This window comes from Vipera berus (assembly GCF_964194415.1).
Source record: "Vipera berus genome assembly, chromosome: W".
Taxonomy (NCBI): Eukaryota; Metazoa; Chordata; class Lepidosauria; order Squamata; family Viperidae; genus Vipera; species Vipera berus.
The window spans coordinates 52,588,659-52,611,469 of record NC_138210.1 but is presented as its reverse complement, the minus strand read 5'-3'; the positions used below and the strand labels follow the sequence as shown (position 1 = coordinate 52,611,469).

General features: G+C 46.2%; 1 protein-coding gene across 1 annotated transcript in view; it reads right to left on the bottom strand.

Annotated features, from left to right (window-relative positions):
• LOC308676571 (myosin-10-like) overlaps window positions 1-22,811 on the bottom strand; it is a 92,787-nt gene that overhangs the window by 24,494 nt on the left and 45,482 nt on the right. The window contains exons 21-33 of the mRNA XM_081342448.1: window positions 21,834-21,942; window positions 20,611-20,742; window positions 19,078-19,284; window positions 17,901-18,038; window positions 16,163-16,286; window positions 15,019-15,190; window positions 11,744-11,956; window positions 11,449-11,593; window positions 9,810-10,016; window positions 8,299-8,403; window positions 6,650-6,802; window positions 5,938-6,186; window positions 3,522-3,734 (exon numbers count right to left, since the gene is read on the bottom strand). Of these exons, the coding sequence (XP_081198574.1) occupies window positions 3,522-3,734; window positions 5,938-6,186; window positions 6,650-6,802; window positions 8,299-8,403; window positions 9,810-10,016; window positions 11,449-11,593; window positions 11,744-11,956; window positions 15,019-15,190; window positions 16,163-16,286; window positions 17,901-18,038; window positions 19,078-19,284; window positions 20,611-20,742; window positions 21,834-21,942 (2,167 nt within the window). The remainder of the gene's footprint in view (window positions 1-3,521; window positions 3,735-5,937; window positions 6,187-6,649; window positions 6,803-8,298; window positions 8,404-9,809; window positions 10,017-11,448; window positions 11,594-11,743; window positions 11,957-15,018; window positions 15,191-16,162; window positions 16,287-17,900; window positions 18,039-19,077; window positions 19,285-20,610; window positions 20,743-21,833; window positions 21,943-22,811) is intronic.

Below are 22,811 nucleotides of genomic sequence, written 5' to 3'. Positions count from 1 at the left end.
TTACCTTCTAACAGCAACTCTATCATAACGTATCTTCCATGCTTATCTGCTTCAATTAAGTCCGCTGTTAAGGCACTTTTAACATAAACAACCACTCCATTTTTCTTATTCATTGCAGAAGCAACAAATTGCGTGCCCAACCTTAAGTTCAGTAAATACTTTTGGTCCATAGCCCTAATATGCGTTTCTTGCAAACATATAACATCTATCTTGAATTGTTTTAAATATTGAAAAACTTTCTTCCTCTTCTGTGGTGAATTTAGTCCATTAACGTTCCAGGTTAAGAATTTAGTCGCCATGCATGTCATCCCAAAGCTGTTGGAGCACATCTTTAATAGGCTCTCCTTTAGGCCGTGCTCCTCCCACTGCTTGGCTGTAAGTACGTTTTGGAAGTTCCATAGACTTCTGCTGATCTTGTTCTTTTATTTTTTTTGCTCGTTTTAAAGCAGCACGCGTCACCCTCTGCTCTCCAGGATCATCCAAAGAAGTTGTAGCTTGATCTCCTCCAGCACCATTCTCCTCTGTCTGTCCAGCTTCAGCCTCTTGAAGTTTTCCTTCTCCAGATCCCTTTGCAGCTTCCAGAAGTGATAGTGGGGTTGCTTTTAAAACATTGTTATAAAAATCCCGCGCCTGTGTCACAGTGACCAGACGGTACCTTTTGCCTTCATGCATCGCCACCAATCCAACTGGAATCTCCCATCTGAACCTTATATCACGTTGTTTGAGCTCTTGCACAAGAAATGCATAATCTTTTCTTCTCCTTAAAATCTTTGGAGGAATTTCTTTTAAAACCAAAACTTCTTGGTCAGCAATCACAACTTTAGTATCATAGGCAGCTTGAATAACTTCATCTCTAGTTTCCCTCTTTGCAAAATATACCACCACATCTCTAGGTAACTTTCTCTGTCTAGCAATCCATGAGTTAACACGGAACACTTTATCCATGCCTCCCTTTATTTCAGATGCTGGCTGACCCAATACTGCTTCCAGAGCTTCAGAAATCAGCTGCTTTAGATCTTCCTTAACATTTTCTTTTAAACCTCTGATTCTAACAGCATATTGCATCTGGTAATATTGAACTAGACACAGTTCTCTGTCCATTTTGTCTCTTAAATCTTCATTCTCCAATACCTTTGCTTCTAATATGGCATTCTTTTGAGTCAAGTCCTCCACTTTTTCATCCAGATCTTGCACACATTCAGCCACACTACGCACTGTAGACAAAATGTCTACCCTCATCGCACTGAACTTCTCCTCCATCCTCTCCTCCAATTTCTCCTCCATCTTTGCCAATTTATCACCCATTGATTCCAAAATTACCTGGGCATGTTTTTCAAGAGCATCTTGTAAGTCCTTCGATGTCAGTGCAGCGGGAGGAAGCAAAGCCTGCAATGATGTCTGTTGCACCGGAGAAGTTCCAGCACTCCGAAGAGTTTTTGGGGGAGGTTTAGCCGCCATCTTTTTACTTTCACTTGTGACGCACTTTCACTTTAAGTTTATAAAGTCCATTAAGCTAGAGAGCAAAAATAAAAGTCCTCTTCACCTTATCCTCCTGTACCGCTCTGCCTGCTCCTTTTATTCCATGGTCTTTCCTTCTGGCAGGGGTGGTCGCAAACGCCTGGCTCCGCTCCAGAAATCACGGAGCGGAGACGCTGAACAGCTGGGAGCAACCCAGGCTACGGGGGAGTTCAATCCTTCAGCCGCCCAAGCTTTAAGCTCAGGCGGCCCAGGAGAACTCAACCCCTACCTGGGGCCTCTCCCCCTCCTCTTCTCCCGAGGAGGGGGCTTCAAATTCACCCGAACAGCTGATCGGCGCTGTTTCGGGTGAAAACAACACAGCTGAGCCGCGGGCAGCCCGAAAAGGCTGTCTCCGGCGCCGCGCCGCCACCGGAAGTCCCAATATCCAGAATTCTAAAAAGGTAAAAATCCCTTGGTGAGAGATGAATCATCTGTGGTCTACCTCATAAGACTGACAGCATTCTCCTTCAGGGTCAAGAGTACTAGAAGAATCCTTCTTTCACGACTATTATACAACGTTGACATGTCCCATCCATCGACCACAGAAACGTGTCTTCCTCAGAAGCACCAATTATACCAGTGTTAAACTAAATATTTAACTGGATATTTAACTGGATTACTAGAGCCCTAATGAGACCACACCTGGAATACTGCAACCAATTTTGGTCATCATACTCCAAAAAAAGATCTTCAGACTTTGGAAAAAAATGCAGAGAAGAGCAACTAAGATGATCAAAGGCCTGGAGACTAAAACATACGAAGAAGGGCTGTGGAATTTGGGTTTGCCTAGTCTAAAGAAAAGAAGAAATAGGGATGACATGATAGCAGTATTCCAGTACTTGAGGGGCTGCCACAAGGAAGAAGGGGTCATGTTATTCACCAAAGCACCAGAGGGCAGGACTAGAAACAATGGCTGGAAACTGATCAAAGAGAGAAGCAACCTAGAATCAAGGAGAAACGTCCTAACCAGCTTGCCTCCAGAAATTGTAAGCGCTCCATCACTGGAAGTTTTTAAGAAGAGATTGGAGAGCCACTTGTCTGAGATGGTATAGGTCAGGGGTGTCAAACTCAATTTCATTGAGGACCGCATCAGCATTGCGGTTGCCCTCACGGGGCCGGGTGGGTGTGGCCTACTGGGTGGGCATGGCTAAAGTGCGTATGGCCTACTGGGTGGGCATGGCCAGCTCTACATCATTGGCATCAAGGGTGCCTATGGGGGCCTGGGCAGGAGTGGGACAGATCTGAGGGTCTCTGGCAGAAGGAGGGTCTCTGGGCCAGGGCCAAGGCAGTGGGAGTCGTTCCCTCACTGTTTCCAGAATGGCTTCACGGGCCACATGAAATCACTTCACGGGCCGGATCTGGCCCTCGGGCCTTGTGTTTGACATGTCTGGTATAGGTTCTCCTGCCTGAGCAGGGGGATGGACTAGAAGACCTCCAAGGTCCCATTCTATTCTATTCTATTCTATTCTATTCTATTCTATTCTATTCTATTCTATTCTATTCTATTCTATTCTATTCTATTCTATTCTATTCTATTCTATTCCATTCCATTCCATTCCATTCCCCTCAGAACAGGATTCAGAGAAGGACAGCATTTTCCCCATTTCATCAAGGCTTTGCTGTTTTAATTCCAAACCACCTAGAACTGCTTCCCTAATGAAATCAGAAGACAGGCGGATTAAATTTATTTATTTACATCCTGCCTTTATTATTTTTATAAATAACGTAAGGCAGTAAACATACCTAATGCTTCTTCCTCCTCCTAATTTCCCCACAACAACAACAACCCTGTGAGGCAGGTTCGGCTGAGCGAGAATGACTGGCCCAAAGTCACCCAGCCAGTTTCATGTCTATGGTGGACTAGAACTCTCAGTCTCCTGGCGACTGGGCCAAAGCCAACCAACCGGCTTTCAGGCCTAAGGCGGAACTAGAACTCTCCGTCCCTTATTTCTACCTCAGCACTTAACTGCTAGGCCAAACTGGCTATAAATAAATAAGCTTACATTTTTGCCAACATCATCCTTGGAGCTGACCAGGTCATCCATTTCTGCTCGCAGCTGCTTGTTCTGCCTCTCCAGCTCCTCTCTTATTTCTAGAGCCTCTTCCAAGGCACGGCTCAGGGACAACACCTTGGTCTCTTTCTCACGGGCATCGGCTTCTGCACGGTCCCTCTCCTCAGCATGGCGGGCTGAGATCAGCTTCTCCTCCGCCAACATCTGTCAAAGCCCAAACATGGCTTAGTAGTACATGTTCTTCAACTAAAAGTATGTGTACGAACACGTGAACTGTTGCTACACAAGAAATCCATGCTGTTTTCCTATTCGGTTCCAATTTAATCATTGCAAAACTTGAGAACACCAAATTACAACTTTCTCTAGATCAATTTTATCCTTAATGATTTCATTCAAATTTGGAATATTTTTCTAGTTCCATTAGTAAAGTAATTATTAACTGTCTGTACGGACAGTCCTCATTTAATGTCCACAATTGAGTTGGGTTGTAAATCCTTGCAGGTCTTAAGCAGGTCACTATGTGAACTGACTGGATTTTGCAACCATTTTTATGACAGATGTAAAGCAAGTGACCATGGTCATTAAGTGAATCACATGGCCATTAAGTGAACCATGTAGTCACTAAGCAAATCCATTCTTCTAAATGGGTGTTTTTCATCGGAAGCAAAACCAAATTGACAGAAATAGCAGAAAAGTAAAAAAAATTGCGGTCACATGACTATGCGATGGTGCAACAAGTCATAACTTCAAGTTGGTTGCAAGGGCCCAAGATTTAATCACCTGACCATGGGACAAGGGTGGAGTAGCGCAGCAGTCATAACCTTGAGGACAAGTTGTCAGTAACCTTTTGGAGTCCTACGTAGCTTTGGTTGTTAAGCAACTGGTTGTTAAGCGAGGACTATTTGCACAATTGGTTTGGGTGGGCAGAAATATTTTCATTGTTTTTCTTACGTTTGCTTTTGTGTTACTGTTTTTCCTTCCCTTTGTAACTACGTTCAATATTTTTGATGGGTGGCTTGCACTAATAAAAAGGCAAAATCAAACAAAACAAACTCAAGTAAACCAACCTTGGTTTCCTGTACTTGAAGAAAGTGTGTGTGTGTGTGTGAATAAGTGAAAGGGTAGGGCAGGGGTAAGCAACCTTGGTTCTTTTATGACTCATGGACTTCAACTCCCAGAATTCCTGAGCCAACATGGCTGGCTCAGGAATTCTGGGAGTTGAAGTCCATGAGTCATAAAAGAGCCAAGGTTGCCTACCCCTGGGGTAAGGGCTGGGGTGGGGGGAAATGGGAAGAGAGAATCCAAAATTTCCATATCAAATTGGAGGGGGTGGGGTTTGCTATATTTTTTTCTCCCAAGTTTAACAATTTCATCAAATAAGCAGATAGGCAGCAAGGCCACCTGGCCTGAAGAGGCAATTTGGGTATGATGGAGGTCCCTGAGAGGATAAGAAGGACATCTATTACAAGGGAGTTAACTGCTTGGTTTATGGGGATGCAAAACTTTTTGTTTTAGAGAAACACAAGCATTTTAAAGATCAGAATTCAAGGCAAGACCCCACCATCGTAGGACGCAACTATACCATGCGTCAAGTGAAGAAACATAGTTCTGAGGAAAAACCTGATAGACATGGGGCTGCCCTTGAGGTGCACCCGGAGGCTTCAACTGGTGCAAAATGCAGCCGCGCGGGTGCTTATGGGAATATCTCGATACTCCCATGTTACACCACTCCTGCGTGAGCTGCACTGGCTTCCGGTTGCCCTCCGGGTGCGATTCAAGGTTCTGGTAATAACCTTTAAAGCCCTACATGGCTTAGGCCCGGGGTACTTGCGAGACCACCTGCCATTGTCAACCTCCCATCGCCCGGTTCGCTCCCACAGAGTCGGCCTCCTCAGGGTTCCGTCGGCCAGGCAATGCCGGCTGGCGACCCCCAGGGGGAGAGCCTTCTCTGTGGGCGTGCCGACCCTCTGGAATGAACTGCCTCCAGAGCTGCGGACGACCCCTGACCTTCGATTCTTCCGCCGTGACCTGAAGACATGGATGTTCCAACAATCGGGCCTGGACTGACTATAGTTTTAAATTTGGTTTTATTGGGTCAATTGTTATGTATTTATTACATTTATCATTTAATTCTTTTTTAAATTTTGTATTCTATGTTTTTTAATTTTCTATTGTTGTGAGCCACCCTGAGTCCTTAGGGAGAAGGGCGGCATATAAATTTAATAAATAATAATAATAATAATGACCAGGCCTTTTTTTCTCATAGAATGCTTAGAACGGAGTTCCGGCACCTTTTTGGGATGGAACCTTGTAGGGTAGGCAAGGCGGGTTGTATGAGATGTATGAGTTCCGGCACCTTTTCCTTTTACAAAAAAAGCACTGATAATGACACAAAGGCTGGCCTCACCTGGTCAAACTTCTTCTGCTTTTTCTCGAGGGCAGAGACCACCTGGCGCTGTTGGTCAAGGGCCACGGTGACGTCGTCCAGCTCTTGCTGCAGGCGGGTCCGCCCTTTCTCCAGCTTGTCACAGGCCTGAACCCGCTCATCGTAGCGCAAGGAGAGGGCCTCCAGTTCCTTGGTCGCCCGGCGCCGAGCTTCCTCGATTGATTCTGCTACTCCAGCATCTTCCTCCATTTTCTTCTTGGTCTCCATCACCTGGCAAAAGGGCCAAGGAAAATCACTCCGACTCTATCCCTCTCTACTGCGGAAGATGCTGAGGGAATGGAAGCTTATTGCAGAAGACAAAAGTCTGGCCCTCTCCTCCGTGACCTTCATGACGTATCTCCATACCATGTCCTCACAGAACTGTTTAAAAATACAACCTTAGGGTGTTTTACCAAGAAAGAGGTAAGGAGAAGAGATCTGGCAGAACTGGGCCTGGAACCATATTTTCCTAATCAAACCCCTGAGGAAAGAAGAATGAGTTCTGACTGAGGAGAAAAGAGGAAGGAGGAGGAGGAGCTTTATTAAATCAAGTAGCCACATCAAATATGTAAAACTTGATACAAAAATGCATCGTTTGATATTTTCTCATTAGACCTTTCCCCCCCCTTTTGATGACGTTTTGCTTAGGTTGTGTTTCCTTCCTGTGGCCATATTTTTTTTCATCCTACCCCACCTGCTGCTGCAAATTCTGGATCTGGCGACTGAAGTTGGCCTTGGCAGCTTCTTCCTCTTCCAGCTGCTCTAGCAGAGCTCCTTTCTCCTCTTCCAGTTGCCGGACTCGAGAGCTCAGATTCAGCTTCTGCCTCGTCTCTTCTTGGAGTAATTCCTGGGGTGGAAGGTGGGAGAGAAGGATAAAAAGTGTAAGTCAGAGATCTTATACACATCTTCCTCATAGGAATCAGATGCTCTCTCTCTCTCTCTCTCTCCCTCCCTCATCTGTATCCCATTCCTATTATTTTTACAAATAATTCAAGGTGGTGAACATATCCAACACCTTCCTCCTGTTTTCCCCACAACAACAACTCTGTGAGTTGGGTTGGGCTGAGAGAGAGTGACTTCCCAAAGTCACCCAGCTGGCTTTCATGGCTAAGACTGGACTTGAACTTATGGCCTCCTGCTTTCTAGCCTGGTGCTTTAACCACTAGACCAGGGGTCTTCAAACTTGGCCCTTTTATGACTTGTGGACTTCAAATCCCAGAATTCCTCAGCCAGCCTGCCTGGCTGAGGAATTCTGGGAGTTGAAGCCCACAAGTCATAAAAGGGCCAAGTTTGAAGACCCCTGCACTAGACCATGGGTAGGCAACTATGGCCCTTTACAACCTGTGGACTTCAACTCCCAGAATTCTTGAGCCAGGCAAGTTCAGGAACGTCTATAAAATTCCAAAATAACTTCTCTTTAAGCTTTGAATAATGTTTCCATGTTAAGCCTGGGACTATATGGAAACCTGAATTGGAAAGCAGAATGGGTGAGGATACATGCGAATCTCTTGGGAACTCTTTGAGCCAGCTGGGGACTTGAAATCTTGATGCTTTATCTCAGGAAAAAGACATAGCTGCTTTTAAAGGGTTCACAACAAGTGCTGCCTGCGGGCTCCAAATCACATTTTGCATTTTAAACCCAGACCTCTGCATAGCTCTTTTACAACTAATTAGAAACTACTATTATTGAGTGCAGTGGCCACAATCACACTTATGACCCAAGTTGCTTTGAATTGTTTTTATTATGGTATTTATATACAGCTTTTTATGTTTTTTATGTCTTATCTGTACACTGCCCAGTGTCACTCTGTGAGGGGTAGTCTCTATGATTGATACATAAGTAAATAAATTTATTTCTTTATTTGCTAAGGTTTCTACGCCACTAAATTCCCATGGGCTGTAAGGAGCTTAAAGACTACCAGGAGGGATAATTCTAATAAAAAAAATACAACATATAAAAGCCCCCAAACCACCTTGTGGGAACAGATCAAACCTCAATGTATTCAAAATGGCCTCCCAATCAGTCAGGCCTTTATGGCCCTTCAGAAGCCAAAAATGTTGGAGAAGGACTGGATTCTTTGGAGGCAATTCTGGAAGTAGCTGTGCCACATGGGCAGATTTCGCGCACAGCTGCACAGACAGGTATCTGCTATTTCACAAGCCCAAGCTACAAGTTTAAGTCCCTGTGGACGTTTTTCTCCTCCATTCTTTCTCTTGGCTTCCAAGACTCACTCTGAACATTCACCAAGAATCAAAAGTACATATCCTTTTACATCCCGATTCCCAAAGAAATGTCGTTCTCCCAGCTGCTGGGCTTCTTTTGCTCCCACCCTTCCTATGTACCTGAGTATCCTGCAGATGGGATTCCACACTAGCCAAGTCCTTGGCAAGCTTTATTGTCTTGGATTCTGCACTTCCCAAGGTACCAGTGACTCCATCGAGCTCATTCTGATTCCAGGAGACGGAAACCCAAGGCAGATAGAAAAAGAAAAAAATATATGGAAAAATGAAAATGCATCCAAGAACATCAAATCATCAAATCCTCACAAATGAAAAGCTAAGGATAAAGGCAGAGCTTCCTGTAACATTCATTCCACCAAACATTCAAGGATGTGGTATCCGGCTCGGACGATATTTTGCAAAGCTCATCTTTGAAGCATGAACATTTCTAGTTCCCATGGTTCTGCAGAGAAGCCTGAAAATCAAACTAACCATGATTACTGAAGACTCAGAAAGGAGAGAAGACCGTGGCCATGGCTTCATAGCTTTCAGCCAGGGCTAGGTCAGGGATGCCCCTGGATACCACTTTCCCCCCCCCCCCACTGTTTGCCAGCTTGCTCCCGCGAATTCTGTTGGTCATCCTCAAACCTCTGCCGTTAAACGTCAATCAGCTAACCAGCATTTCCCCTGTCATCTCACAGCCTCCATCATCTTTGTAGCAAAATTAAGCAAAGATAAAAAAAATAAAAACCCTTGCATAACGAAAACTAAACATAGAATTCTGTGGGTTGCATGGCAGAAAATCAGCAAGGCACAGAAGAACATCTAGAGACATAGAAGTGCCTGAAATAAAACTGGAAGGATGATTCCCATGGCAACCTTCTGCAACCTCTGTGTCATGGTTCAACTCCTTTAATCGACAGTTAGGCTACGTGGTCAGCCTGCAGAAGACTGATCCAAGGGTCCAAGGATCTAGGACAGGGATGGCAAAACTTTTAGAGACCGAGTGCCCAAACCGCAACCCAAAACACACTTATTTACTGCAAAGTGCCAGGGGTGCATCAGCATTATGGTGCCCTCAGGAGGGGGGGGCAGGGAAGTGCCTCTAAGTGCCGCCTCTGGCACGCAACAACCAGGGGCGCAAAAATGGGCCACCGTGCTGCAAGGCGCCAATACAAGGCGCTGCACCACGCAAGAACGGGGCAGGGCTAGTATCACGCAGGCACTAGCCCCGCCCCATCTGCAGCGTGCGCATGCTCGCGGCCCTGTGCACGCATGCATGCAAAATGCTTTCCCCTCTCTTTTCTTCCAGTCTGCCAATCGACAATGGTTGGTGACTTCTGCTCTACCATCTCTACTTGAGATGGCTAGTCGGCCGCTTCGCCTCCTTTGTGCTGGGCGGGGCTCCTGCTCCAGGTGGCGGGGGTAGCCTAATGGACCTGCTGCTGGTGGCAGTGGCGCAAGTGCCAACAGAAAGGGCTCTGAGTGCCGCCTCTGGCACGCGTGCCATAGGTTTGCCACCACTGATCTAGGAAGTGCTTTGTGGATACAAGTACTTTGAAGCAGAACACAGCCATTCAACATTCCGTTCTTGTTGTTGTTTTTAATGCAGACTCACGTGTGGGCTTACACACCTGCAGCTTCACCAGCCTGTCGGTGAGCTCAGACTTGACTCTTTCACTCTCAGCTGCCCAGAGCTGCAGCTCCTGGACTTGACTCTCCAGCTTCTTGCGCCGCTGCTCAGATTCCAGTCTGGCTCCTTGCAGGATCTTTACTTCCTTCTGCATCTCTGCATTTTCCCCTTCCAAGGCTTGCTTTGCCTTCTCCAGGGTAGTTTTGAACTAAGGAGATAACGGAAGTAAACTGTGAGACATTACCCTCCTCTCCTGCTCTCTGGCGCTAGCACCATTTATACTCCTTAGAGTAAAACCCCCTTCTGGGCCTGACTTTCCACGCTGAGTAAGTCTCGAGCTGCATTTCCACACTTTACAGGCAGGCAGTCTCGACTCGCAACCGTTTGTCTAGTGCAGGGTTTTTCAACCAGTGGTACGGGTACCACCTGTGGTACATTGGCACCTGACAGGTGGTACGTGACCATCCTAAAAAAAGTAGCGGGGGAGGGGAATGGCAGCACCGCACAAGTCTGAGTGAGAGATGGCTGGAGCTGCAGGGTTGTCAGGGTTCAACGGAAGTGCCAGGATCAGCGCCAGGCTCCAGCTGGAGCTCAGCGCTGATCCTGGCGCTTCTGCTGAGCCCAGAAGAAGTGCCGATCAGCTGGAATGTTGCAGCATCTCCAGGGTCTTGTGATTTACATTCAGATGCTTGGCAATTGATTCATATTTATGACGGTCACACAGTCCCAGGGTCATGTGAAGTGACCAAAACCTGCTGCAACCACCCAGCAGAGAGGAGGGGAAAATAAAAACCAAACACCCCCCAACCTCACCCCTGCTGGCAATCCTCAACAGAAATGTCACAACAATGAAAACCTCGCATAGGAGGAAGAGCGCGGCCGGGCGGGCAGGCAGGTGTCTTGCTCGGCTGTGGATTGGGGGGCACTTTTTCCAGTGCCATTGTAACTTTGAACAGTCACTAAGCGAACTGTTGTAAGTTGAGGACTACCTGTACTTCATCACTTTTTTCCTTTTTTTTTTGGTCAAGTTTTTGACCCCTTGCTAGGCGACTGGTGGTACTCGGATGTTGCCCAATCCTAAAGGTGGTACAATGGGTGAAAAGGTTGAAAAGGCCTGGTCTAGTGACTGCTCAGGGTTATAACGGCACTGAAAAAACAGTGACTTACGACCATTTTTCACACTTAAGACTGTTGCAGCGTCCCTATGGCCACATGATCAAAATTCGGATGCTTGACCACTGGCTCGTATTTATGACAGTTGCACTGTCCTGGGAAGATGTGATCATTTCTGCAACCCTCTGATAAGCAAAGTCAATGGGGAAGCCAGGTTCACTTAAACAACTGCGTGTTACTAACTTAACAGCTGCAGTGATTCACTTAACAACGGTGGCAAGAAAGTTTGCAAAAAGCGAAACTGAACAACTTGTCTCGCTTAGCAACCTAAAAGTTTGGGTTCAGTTGTGGCCGTAAATAGAGGGCTACCTGTACAAAATGACTAGAGCTCTACATTTAGGCAGTAAATAGAGTAGTAGGTGCTTCTGCACTGTCAGAACTGCCACAGCTGAACCCCTCAGGTCCTCAGATCTCCCTTTCTTGCTTCATTCTAGCACACCTAGCAGGCTCCATGTCTGGCTACATACCCGTCGTGACTGCTCCAGCTGCTCTGACAGCTCCTCCAGAGCACTGGTGTGGCGCTGGCGCATGTCTACCACCTGTGCTTCGTGTGCCTTGACCTCCTCCTCAATGGTCTTCTTCAGCTCTGTCACCTCCAGCTCCCGCTTTGACCTGAGAGAGGAAGAGAATGGATAGATCAGCAAGGGGAGACAACCCGTTTCCGTGGCATTTGTGGACTTATTGGTGAGGAACGAGGCTGTGTTCTGCACCCAGATGTCTCACCCCCAGATGCAGCAACCTCTGGCCATGCCCATCTTTTACCGTAGCTCTTGCTGGGTGGCTGTGGAATCCAGGGTGTCCTCCAGTTCTGTCTTTAGAGCTTCCAGCTCCTCCCCCAGATCGCGCCGTTGTTTCTCAGCTTTGGCCCGGGCCATCTTCTCCGACTCCAGGTCCTCCTGCAGTTCTGATATTTGTGCTTGGAGCTCACGCAGGGACTTGAGCACAGCGTTCTTCTGGGATGATTCATCCTCCACTCTGCACGGTGAGTAAGAAGAACACGTCAAGAGGACCAAAGGACTTGAGAAGTAGGGACTAGTTGCAGCAAGGATGCAAGGGAGGAGGAGAGCAGAGCCCAAAGACATCCCTTATAGTCAAACCACCAGAAGTTCCCAAGATTCTCAGGGAGAAACCATGACATCAGATAAGGATTGGAGAGTAGGCCTCTTATAAGTGTTTAGTCAAGGCCATGGTCTTCCCAGTTGCAATGTATGGCAGTGAAAGTTGGACCATAAGAAAGGCTGAGCGCCAAAGAATTGAGGCCTTTGAACTATGGTGCTGGAGAAGACTCCTGCAAGTCCCTTGGACTGCAAGGCGATCAAACCGGTCAGTGCTAGAGGAGATCAACCCTGACTGCTCTTTAGAAGGCCAGATCCTGAAGCTAAAACTCAAATACTTTGGCCACCTAATGAGAAGGAAGGACTCACTGGAGAAGAGCCTAATAGTGGGAAAGGTTGAGGGCAAGAGAAGAAGAGGACGACAGAGAATGAGGTGGCTGGATGGAGTCACTGAAGCAGTAGGCGTGAGCTTAAATGGACTCCAGAAGATGGTAGAGGACAGGAAGGCCTGGAAGAACGTTGTCCATGGGGTCGCGATGGGTCAGACACGACTTCGCAGCTAACAACAACAACCAAGTGTTTACTCCAAGGGTTCAGGCAATACATTTTATCATTTTCTATATCTCTGATAATCAATGGGTTTCATCTTTTTTTGCTCCAGAGCAGTGTTTCTCATCCTGACAACTTTAGGACATGTGGACTTCAACTCCCAGAATTCCCCAGCCAGGTGGCTGGGTGGAGAACTCTGGGAGTTGAAGTCCACACAACTTAAAGGTTGCCAACGTTGAAAAATACTGCTCCAGAGAATTCCAATCTTGGGCAACATTAAATCCCCCCTAGTCTAACCTATGTGAAAATTATCTTCAGAAATCTTGTTTATTCTGTCAACAGGTTCTGTGATTGTTTATGTGAAATGCCTATAAAGTTTGGTAAAAATAACTATAGGTCACTTTTCTTTTTTCACAATTTCCCATATCAAAAGTAAGAAGTATTGGACCCCATGAGCCCCCGTGGGCTTTGTAGAGGATAAGAAGAAAGCCCACCACAGCTGGGAAGAAAGAGAAAAAAGATATTGTAAATATCAAGCACCACAGAGCTTGGCAAGATCAAAGAAAGCAAGACCTACAGAGATTTCATGTATCTTTAATGGTAGGCCTGGTATGAATATAGAATCTTGGAAACTTCAAAAGAATTTATAAAGAATGTACCGTTTATAAAGAATTTATTGAGGCATAAGTTCCTTGAATGACTTCAAATATTATTTACTGGGTTTCTTGCCAAGTTGCCATAAGATAAACTATCAATAAACTCCTCTTCTGCTTTATTAGTGCACCATTTATTACTAATTTCCCATTTGGCACATGCTCCACCTCCCCACAATCTCTCACAATTGCTTAGATCAATGTTTTTCAAACTTGGCAACTTTTAAGATGTGTGGACTTCAGCTCTTAAAATTCCTTAGCTGGCATGCTGGAAGTTGAAATCCACAGATCTTAAAAGTTGCCAAGTTTTTTTTTAAAAAAAAACCCCACTGTTTGAGATAAACATCTTGGCATTTTTCTAGTTTTCTCCTCTCCCCCAATTTCCTATGTGGAAGTCTTCTTCAGACTCTTGGTTTAAATTAATTCACTCTCGTAATCTTGATTATCATGCTGTTCCCTTCTTACGCTGGCCCAGAACTCCAGGAACTACCAATAAGGAGAATGCAGCAGGATTCCCAAACGGATACCTTGGCCAGTGGCCAGAATTGATTAAGTAAAAAGCAGATGAGTTGCTTTTTACAGTGTATAATTAATTGTTGCACAACTGGCTTTTTAAAAAAAAGTGAATTAAAGACACAAGAACCTTTGAACTAGATCAGAATTGCATGGAGAAGAAGGAACGGAAGAGTCAGCTTGGTGCAATGGTTAAGGTGCTGCCCTAGAAATCAGGAGACTGAGAATTCTAGTCCCGCCATAGGCATGAGAACCAGCTGGGTGATTTGGGCCAGGTACACACACACACACACACACACACACACACCAGGTTCTCTCTCTCTCTCTCTCTCCCTCCCTCCCTCCCTCCCTCCCTCTCTCTCTCTCTCTCTCTCTCCCCCCCCCAGCCCAGGGTTGTTGTAGTGGGGAAAATGGGAGGGAAGAATATTAGGTATGTTCATCACCTTGAGGCACATATAAAAAAGGGAGCATAAAAATCCAGGAATAATAATTTATAACAGCTGCCACTTGTTTACTCCTCAGATTAGTACCCACTGCTATGAAAATAAACTTAGGCAAGTTATATAGCTAACTGCCCTAAACACACCCTATTTTCTGTAATACCAGGTTGTATATTATATGTGGCAATATACTATATTACTGCTATCAACAAAGTTTTGTTGATGGCTACTCTGAGAACTCACATATCGTACAATCTCTTCTGGCAGCCCAGGGGGGGGAAAAAAATTTCTCAGTATGTTCAATACAATTGCCTGAATGAGTTTCTCTTTTGGAAGTATACAGATATAGAGGGGAATCTTGGATGGGGTTTCTCTTCCTTCCCTTTCTCCATTCCGTCTCCCTTGCAAATTGTTTCTTCCAAAGCCATTCACGTATAGTCCAAATGACCATCTCTTTTGGTCCTTAGGCTTGAGATGTGCCTCCTCAATGTGCCTCCTGAATTTTTATGGCGTAGCTTGAACAAAGCCCCTGCACTGATCTCAACAGAAGCTACACAAAGCACCGTAAATTGTTATCAGCGTGTCACACATTTTGGAATGGAGAAAAAAAAGAGGTCCTTGCTTGTGGAGTAGTGTTTCCCAACCTTGGGCGTTTTAAGATGGGTGGACTTCGACTTCCAGCAAAACTGGCTGGGGGAATTCTGGGAGTTGAAGTCCACCCATCTTAAAATGATTAAGCTTTGGGAAACAGTTGTAGGGTTGCAACACCTCTGGGTTGCTTCATTGCGTGTGTCTTTTCCACCAGGAGAAAGAAGGAAGGTGCTTACCTGGCCAAAGCTGCCTGCAGCTCAGCCTCTTTCTTTGCCAGGGCCTGGCGGAGCTCTTCCAGCTGCTGCTGCAATTCTACCAGCTGTTCCTGCAGGTCGCCTGCCTCCCCGTCCAGCTTCCGTTTCAGCTTCTCCAACTCCTGGCGGCCTTTTTCTTCCTTCTTGAGTCGATCTGGAAGGATGAGAGGAAAGAGAAATGGGGGGAAAAAACCAGGCAAGAGAAAGGACCCCACTGCATTTTGGTGCAGAATCACATGCCGAGGAATATTAAGAGGCCAGGGCCCAGAATTGCTCTACTGTCTATGGGAAATGCTCTCTACATGGGGCTTCCCTTGAAGACCACTCGGAGGCTCCAGCTGGTACAGAATGCGGCCGCGAGAGTTGTCTTGGGAGTTTCCCGGTACTCCCATGTTACACCTTTGCTCCGCGAGCTGCATTGGTTACCAGTTGTCTTTCGGGTGAGGTTCAAGGTTTTGGTTACGATCTTTAAGTCCCTACATGGCATGGGTCCGGGATATCTCAGGGACCACCTGCTGCCGGCATCAACTCCCCTCCGCCCTGTGCGTTCCCACAGAGAGGGCCTCCTCAGGGTGCCGCCAGTTAAGGAATGCCGACTGGTGGCCCCCAGGGGGAGGGCCTTCTCTGTGGGCGCTCCGGCATTATGGAACCAACTGCCGGTAGAGCTCCGGACGGCATCAGACCTCCGAACTTTCCGTCGTGGCCTGAAGACCCACCTATTTGAAATGGCTGGTCTGGCCTGACGGGGGATTATGGGTTTTAATTTGTTGTTTTAGATTTGTATTACTGTTTTAACCGGGCATGGGTTTAATCTTTTTTAATTTTTGTATTGTCTTTTTTATATATGCCCTGTGAACCGCCCTGAGTCCCTACCAAGGAGAAGGGCGGTATACAAATTAAATAAAACTTAAACTTAAACTTAACTTAAATGGCCCCTCTAGAATCCTCTTCTCTATCTCCCTACCATAGAGGCTCTAGTCTAGGAGTATCTTACATGCAAGTCATGAGATCGTGGCTTAGGTGATGAGGAAAAAGCGATGGATGTCTACTTTGCCAGTCCAAAGACCCATACTAAATATAATCTGGCTTAGCTGATCACTGCAGGCTGCTCTGTTCTCTGGCATACCTTCCATGTCGGCGATGACAGCTTCATATTTATTGCGCAGTTTGGTCAGGCTCTTCACCTTCTCTTCCTCTTCTGCCATATGAGAAGAGAACTCCGACAGGCGTTCCTCCACCAGCTTCCTCTCCTAGTGGAGGCAATAACCGGAAAGGGAAGAGAATATATGAGGCTGGGCACCTGGAAAACAAAATCTGGGTAGCCCACCACACATCTTATTGGTCAACGTCCAGGTTCTTTATTGGTCTCCAGTTTGTTGAATGCAGCTTTCATCACCCTTGCCGAGCTTTCAATAGCTATACAGAAGATTTACCCACTGGCTATTATATCTAGCGGTTATGAGAATTGTAGTCTATCATGTTTGAAGGACGCTGAGCCTGTCAATCAGAAGGTCAGCAGTTTGGCGGGTCGAATCCCGAGTGCCGCGTAACAGAGTGAGCGCCTGTTACTCATCCCAGCTTCTGCCAACCTAGCAGTTCGAAAGCACGTAAAAATGCAAGTAGAAAAATAGGGACCACTACGGTGGGAAGGTAACAGCGTTTCGTGCGCCTTTGGCGTCTAGTCATGCCGGCCACATGACCACGGAGACGTCCTCGGACAAGTGCTGGCTCTTCGGCTTTGAAACGGAGATGAGCACTGGCCCCTAGAGTCCGAAACGACTACCACGCATGTGCGGGGGAACCTTTAAAAGTTAAAGGAATTTGTTGTCTCCAGGGGCATACCATGCTGCACTAGCAGTAATGGTTTAAAGTTCAGGCACCTTAAAGATTGCTTCCTCCAATATCATCCCACTCCTGGTTTCAGATCAGCTGGGAAACCATGTCTATGGTCCCACCAGTAGTCTGGTTCATAGTGCAATGGCCTGGACTAGGTCCTTGTCATGACAGTACTCCAGTTATGGAATCTTCTCCCAAAGAGATGTTCATGAGATGATCTGCGCTCATAAAGCAATTGAAAATAATCCTGTTTGTTCAAATACCCAGCTAGGTAGCAGTTAACTAACCAACTCTTTCTGATCTAGGGAAGTTAAATAGGGATACTCCTTGTTACCGTAGCACTTGGAATGACAGGCCATCAAGAAGTTCAAAAGATAAAGGCCAGCTTGGGAAGTTTTTTTAAAAAAAATCCCAACAGGTGCTCATGGCAAACGACACAGATGTGTCCATGAAGTCATCAGGAGCTGAGCTCAACCAAAGGAGAGCTTCTTTTGTTTATGGTTTAGGCCAGTGGTCTTCAAACATGGCCCTTTGATGACTTGTGGACTTCAACTCCCAGAATTCCTCAGCCAGCATGCTTGACTGAGGAATTCTGGGAGTTGGGAGTCCACAAGTCATCAAAGGGCCAAGTTTGAAGACCCCTGGTTTAGGCATTTAGAGGTTAAAAATTACTCTAGGACCAGACTGCCCTTAATTTTGACATTGGTTTGTTTTGTTTTTCTTACTTATGATTTTTTTTTGGAATGTATGTATATACTCTTTCGGTTTTCTTTAAGATTTTTGCCACCTCCTCTTGTAAACTGCTCTGGGCTTCTTCAAGGAGAAAAAGCAGAAGCCAAATAAAATGGAAATAAACAAACAAAGAAACAATACCAATGGGGTGTAAATTGCCCTTCCTTTTCTAGCACCCATCAGTTTGGATGACCAAAGATAGACCCCATGTTTATGAGGACAGCCCACATAACAGAAAGCACGCTCCAGCACATATTTATTTCCCTTCATGGCAAGAATGGAATGCCCACACTCACTTTATGCAACTTTGAGTTTTGGTCTTCGAGCACCAGCAGATCCTCTTCCATCTTTTTCAGCTTGGCTTCTGTGCTGACTTTCTCCAGTTGCAGCTTTTGTCGAGCAGCCTCTTCTTCCTCCAGTTGCTCTTCAAGGTCCTAAAGAACCGTGAAATACCCAATGGGTCAAAGGGATGGTGACACTTCTGAATCAAGCACTGGGTTTGTCTAGATAAACAGCAAGCTCACCACTCGTGGTGGTATTTATTCCACTGGAGAGCTAAAATCGTGTTGCGTCACTGCCTTTTCTCCATGGGTGACCTCCAAATGTGTTAAGGCTAACATTTTTAAAAATCCTCTGGCCTAGACAGGTTATTGGCCATATTAGCTGAGGACTGCTGGAGTTTAGTACAACAGGACGCTGAGCTTGTCGATCAGAAGGTCGGCAGTTTGGTGGGTCGAATCCTGAGTGCCGTGTAGCAGAGCGCCTGTTACTTGTCCCAGCTTCTGCCAACCTAGCAGTTCGAAAGCACGTAAAAATGCAAGTAGAAAAATAGGGACCACTACGGTGGGAAGGTAACAGTGTTCCGTGCGCCTTTGGCATCTAGTCATGCCGGCCACATGACCACGGAGATGTCCTCGGACAAGCGCTGGCTCTTCGGCTTTGAAACGGAGATGAGCACCGGCCCCTAGAGTCAGAAATGACTAGCACGCATGTGTGGGGGAACCTTTACCTTTTACATTTGGAAAGTATGAGGCTGGAGAAGGCTGGATTAGAGTACGGGACAAGATCTGGTTCAAAATCTTGCCTGGTCCTAAATTCAGTGGATAACTATGAAACAGTTTTTCTATCTAACCTCACACTACTTGTAAAGATATGAACTTCACCATGTGCTTTGGAAGAAAATGTCATTTATATCCTACAAAGCTTATCTAAACAAATGCTTTTTGTCACCTTCTCCGAAAGGGCCTGAACCAAACAAAACTTTCTAGAAAAAAAAGTTTCAGATGCCCAATGCCAGCATGAAAAAAAATATATATCCCTGTGCTATGTAATGAATGAACTAGATAAGACTAGGGTTGTATGTGCTGAGTGTTCTGCCACTGGAAGACTGACTTCTGAATCAACCTTGCAAAATCAGGCAGGACTAGCGACTTCCATGACGGCACCTCTTTTGAGCCAAGAGGGTTTCCATACCTGAACATGCTGTTGCATCTTCTTCTTGTCCCCCTGTAGCTGCTGGCATCGCTCTTCCTCCTCTTCCACCCGTGACTCCAACTCATGCAGGATGTCCTCCAGTTCTTGCTTCCGAGCTGCCAGCCGGGCCCGCATCTCTTCGGCTTCAGCAAACAGCTCCGTCTCAGCCTGCAGCTGCTCAGCCAGGATAGCCTTCTCCTCGGAAAGCTGCCACAAAAGTAGGACCACGACGGATCAGAACACCGCGATGGATGGAGCTGCCCTGTGACTTAAGCATCTCGGGGGAAGGTCCTTCCTCTCCCTCACTTCCTGAGGTTCTTTTACAGGTTATCCTCGACTTATGATTGGTTACCCAGTAACCCTTTGAAGTTGTGAAGACCCACCTCGGGGCTACTTAAGATCTGGATTCCAAGTTCCAATGGTTGCCTCCCACATGGGACCAAACCTCAGGTGCTCGGCATCAAGCCACATTTATAGCCAGGTGATCATGTTTTACAACAGTTTGCCCAAAAACGGTACTTACTTCCAGTTTTGGGTGAAGCCACACCTGTACGGAATCACGGGTTCAATTAACAACCTTCACAAAAAAGGTCGCAAAATAAGCTTGGCCATGTAACCATTTTACCACTGTTATGTCTCACAACATGATAGGCAGGCTCCATTATGGACATAGGTCAGGGACTACCTTGACGTATGATTGATTAGGGGACTGGAGGCTAAAACATACAAGGAACGGCTGGTGGAACTGGGTGTGTCTAGTCTAATGAAGAGAAGGATGAGGGGTGACATGATAGCAGTGTTCCAATATCTCAGGGGCTGCCACAAAGAAGAGGGAGTCAAGCTATTCTCCAAAGCGCCTGAAAGCAGGACAAGAAGCAACAGATGGAAACTAGTCAAGGAGAGAAGCAACCTGGAACTAAGGAGGAATCTCCTGACAGTTAGAACAATTAACCAGTGGAACAACCTGCCTCCAGAAGCAGTGAATGCTCCAACACTGGAAGTTTTTAAGAAGAGACTGGACAGCCATTTGTCTGAAATGGTATAGGGTTTCCTGCCTGAGCAGGGGGTTGGACTAGATGACCTATAAGGTCCCTTCCAACTTTATTATTATTATTGCTACCTGTAAATTGGGAATGCTGCATGGAAAATCAAGCTAGGGAAAACACTGGAAAGAGAGTCTTTGGAATGCAGGCACTGGGACAGAGCTAGGCTGAGAAAACAGAACATAACTCTCCAAGGATGAGGGCTGATTCAGAAAAAGGGAAGTGAACCATCAAGATCAGGGATAATTAATTAGCAGAATGGAGCAGAGGTTCAGTGCAGAATGCTACTAGAATCTAGCGAGAGGAGTTTCCTGGCAAACCAAAAGAAACTTAGAACAGCTCAGCAACCTGAGAGAAAGAAAGAGAGAAGAACAATCCCACAGATCAGGAAGAAAAGTGACAAAGGAACGGAATAAAAGCTCCAGCTGCAGGAAGACCACAACCGTGTGCTGGAGGGAAGGAAGGCTGGTTCTCAATCATTCCTATTTACCTGTTGGTATTTGTTTTCTAGTTCCTTAAGGTCCAGTTGGGTTTTTGTGTGCTTCTCTTGGACTTTCTGCAGTTCTAGTGCCTTCGCTTGCATCACCTCATCCTGGCGTGTCACCTGTAGCAGGGGCTTCACCTGGAAAAAAAACAAAAAACAACCACAAGTGTTGAGGAAACGAGACCGAGAGAAGCTGTGCAAAATTTCAGTCTTGTAAAGCTACCCGAGCTTATTTCCCTTCTGACTAAATTGCATGACCAAAAGGGACGTGGCAGAGGGATTAGGGAACTGTGCAAAACTGTGCTTTTGCACCGTGGCTTTTCCAAATATTTTACTGGCTTTCCCCTACACTTGCAAGCTGGATTTCCACCGCCTCCTTCTGAGATTCTTCTTCTAGCCTAGTTACCGTACTTAAAATGTTCCCTTTCTATGCAATTCGTGAAAGGAGAAGATAAGTCTGTTGTGATTCAGGGTCAGCCTGTGGGTTCGGCAGTTGGGTCGGACGACTCAGAGGAGGAGGGGGGTGTTGAAGAGCTTGCTGATGATGGCTTTCGAGGCTCCGCAGAGCCCTCAGCCAGGCCCCTCCCACCTGGTGGAGACCCAGCTGTGTGAGCCTGACAGCGTGGATGAAGATGACCCACAGCTGGCCCTGTTCAAGGACGCCCGACGCAGGAGGCAGTCAGTCAGGAGTAAACAGAGGAAGGCAATGGGGCACCTCGGAAGGAGGCAGAGAGAGGCCACGCCCTGAACTGTATTTAAGGGGAATGTGTGGGAGGGCTGGTTTGCTGAAGGCAACCGCTTGGATTGTTCCTGCGTCTTAGCTCGTGTTTTATGGTTGGTGTCTTGTCTTGCTCTGTTTTATGTGAATAAATTTGGCAGGCTTTATTCCAGCCTCTTGCCATTTGTAAAGGGGTTGTCCCTGCTTTTGCTGCAGGGCCGGTAGCAGGCTGGTACAGAACAAAGTCCTATCCCAGGAACCTTATATTTGGGAGGAATGATTTGTGGCACTACAAACCTGTGAGATGTTCGATCTGCTTCAATTTAGTAGAAGTGAAATAGCTAGAACAACGTCTCATCCCTCCATTGTTTTGAAGCCACTCAAGACGCCTTTTTAGAAATCCAGCCGTTCCTGTCTGCTTTCCCACTTTTCACCACTCGGTCATGCAATGGTTAAGATCTCCTAATCTACTAACAGATGGCTTTTTCCAGGTCTAACCATTTTGACCCACCTTGGTAAACAGACGCCACCACTGCCAATGGCGCAGTTTGAGGTAGGCTGCACAATTGCGTTGCATAACTTTGAGGGCGCTCATCTGCTGCTGCTTTTTCATGAAAGCTCTAGGAGATTGAGGGAAGGGGGGGGAGAAAGACCATCCATGAGTCTCATGATTACCACACCGACAGCCATGTTTAGGAAACCAAATGTACCTATTCCTACTACAACTTTCCTCGCCTCTCTCCTGTGCCAAAAGAAAAAGTCCACGTAGTTTATATTTTATACAGGCTGAAGATTTTAAAAAAAGAAAAGGGGAGAGGAGAGCCAATGGGGAATGAGTTATAGGGAAAATTAAATCTACTACGCGTGACGCTTGACTGTACTGGAGCCTGCCCGTCACAGTCGTAAGTTGTGAAGGGTGTAAATCAGGTCACCTACATGAACGATTCTATTTTATGACCTTTTTACAGTGGTTGTTAAGTGAGCCCCGTGGCCATTAAGTAAACCAGTGCTTTGGTATGGGCCAATTTTACTGAAAACCAGAAGCAAATGCTGGTTATCTGCAAAAACGTCATAAAACATGGTCATGTGACCACAGGATGCTGCCAATAGCCATAAACATGGGCTGGGTTGCTAAGCGCCTGAGGTGCAGTCACATGACCGTGGAGGTGTGGCCATCAGAACTTTGGAATCAGGTTGTAAATACCGCCAGGGAGGTCTGTTGTAACTTCAAACAGTTGCTAGGAGACCAGTTGTGAAGTCAATGACTACCTGTAACTATATCTGTTAAGTTATCAGTTATGGGCTATTACAAAAGAGAATTTTGCCTTTTAGGGGACAGTTCTATCATGTCTTCTTCAGGGCGTCAGGAAACTGTGGATTTTCAACTGCTACCAGACTTATTTATTAAACTTATAAGTTGCCCATCTCACCAGAGGCAACTCTAGGCAGTTTACGATCGTTCAGACTTCAAATATAACAGTTTAATAGG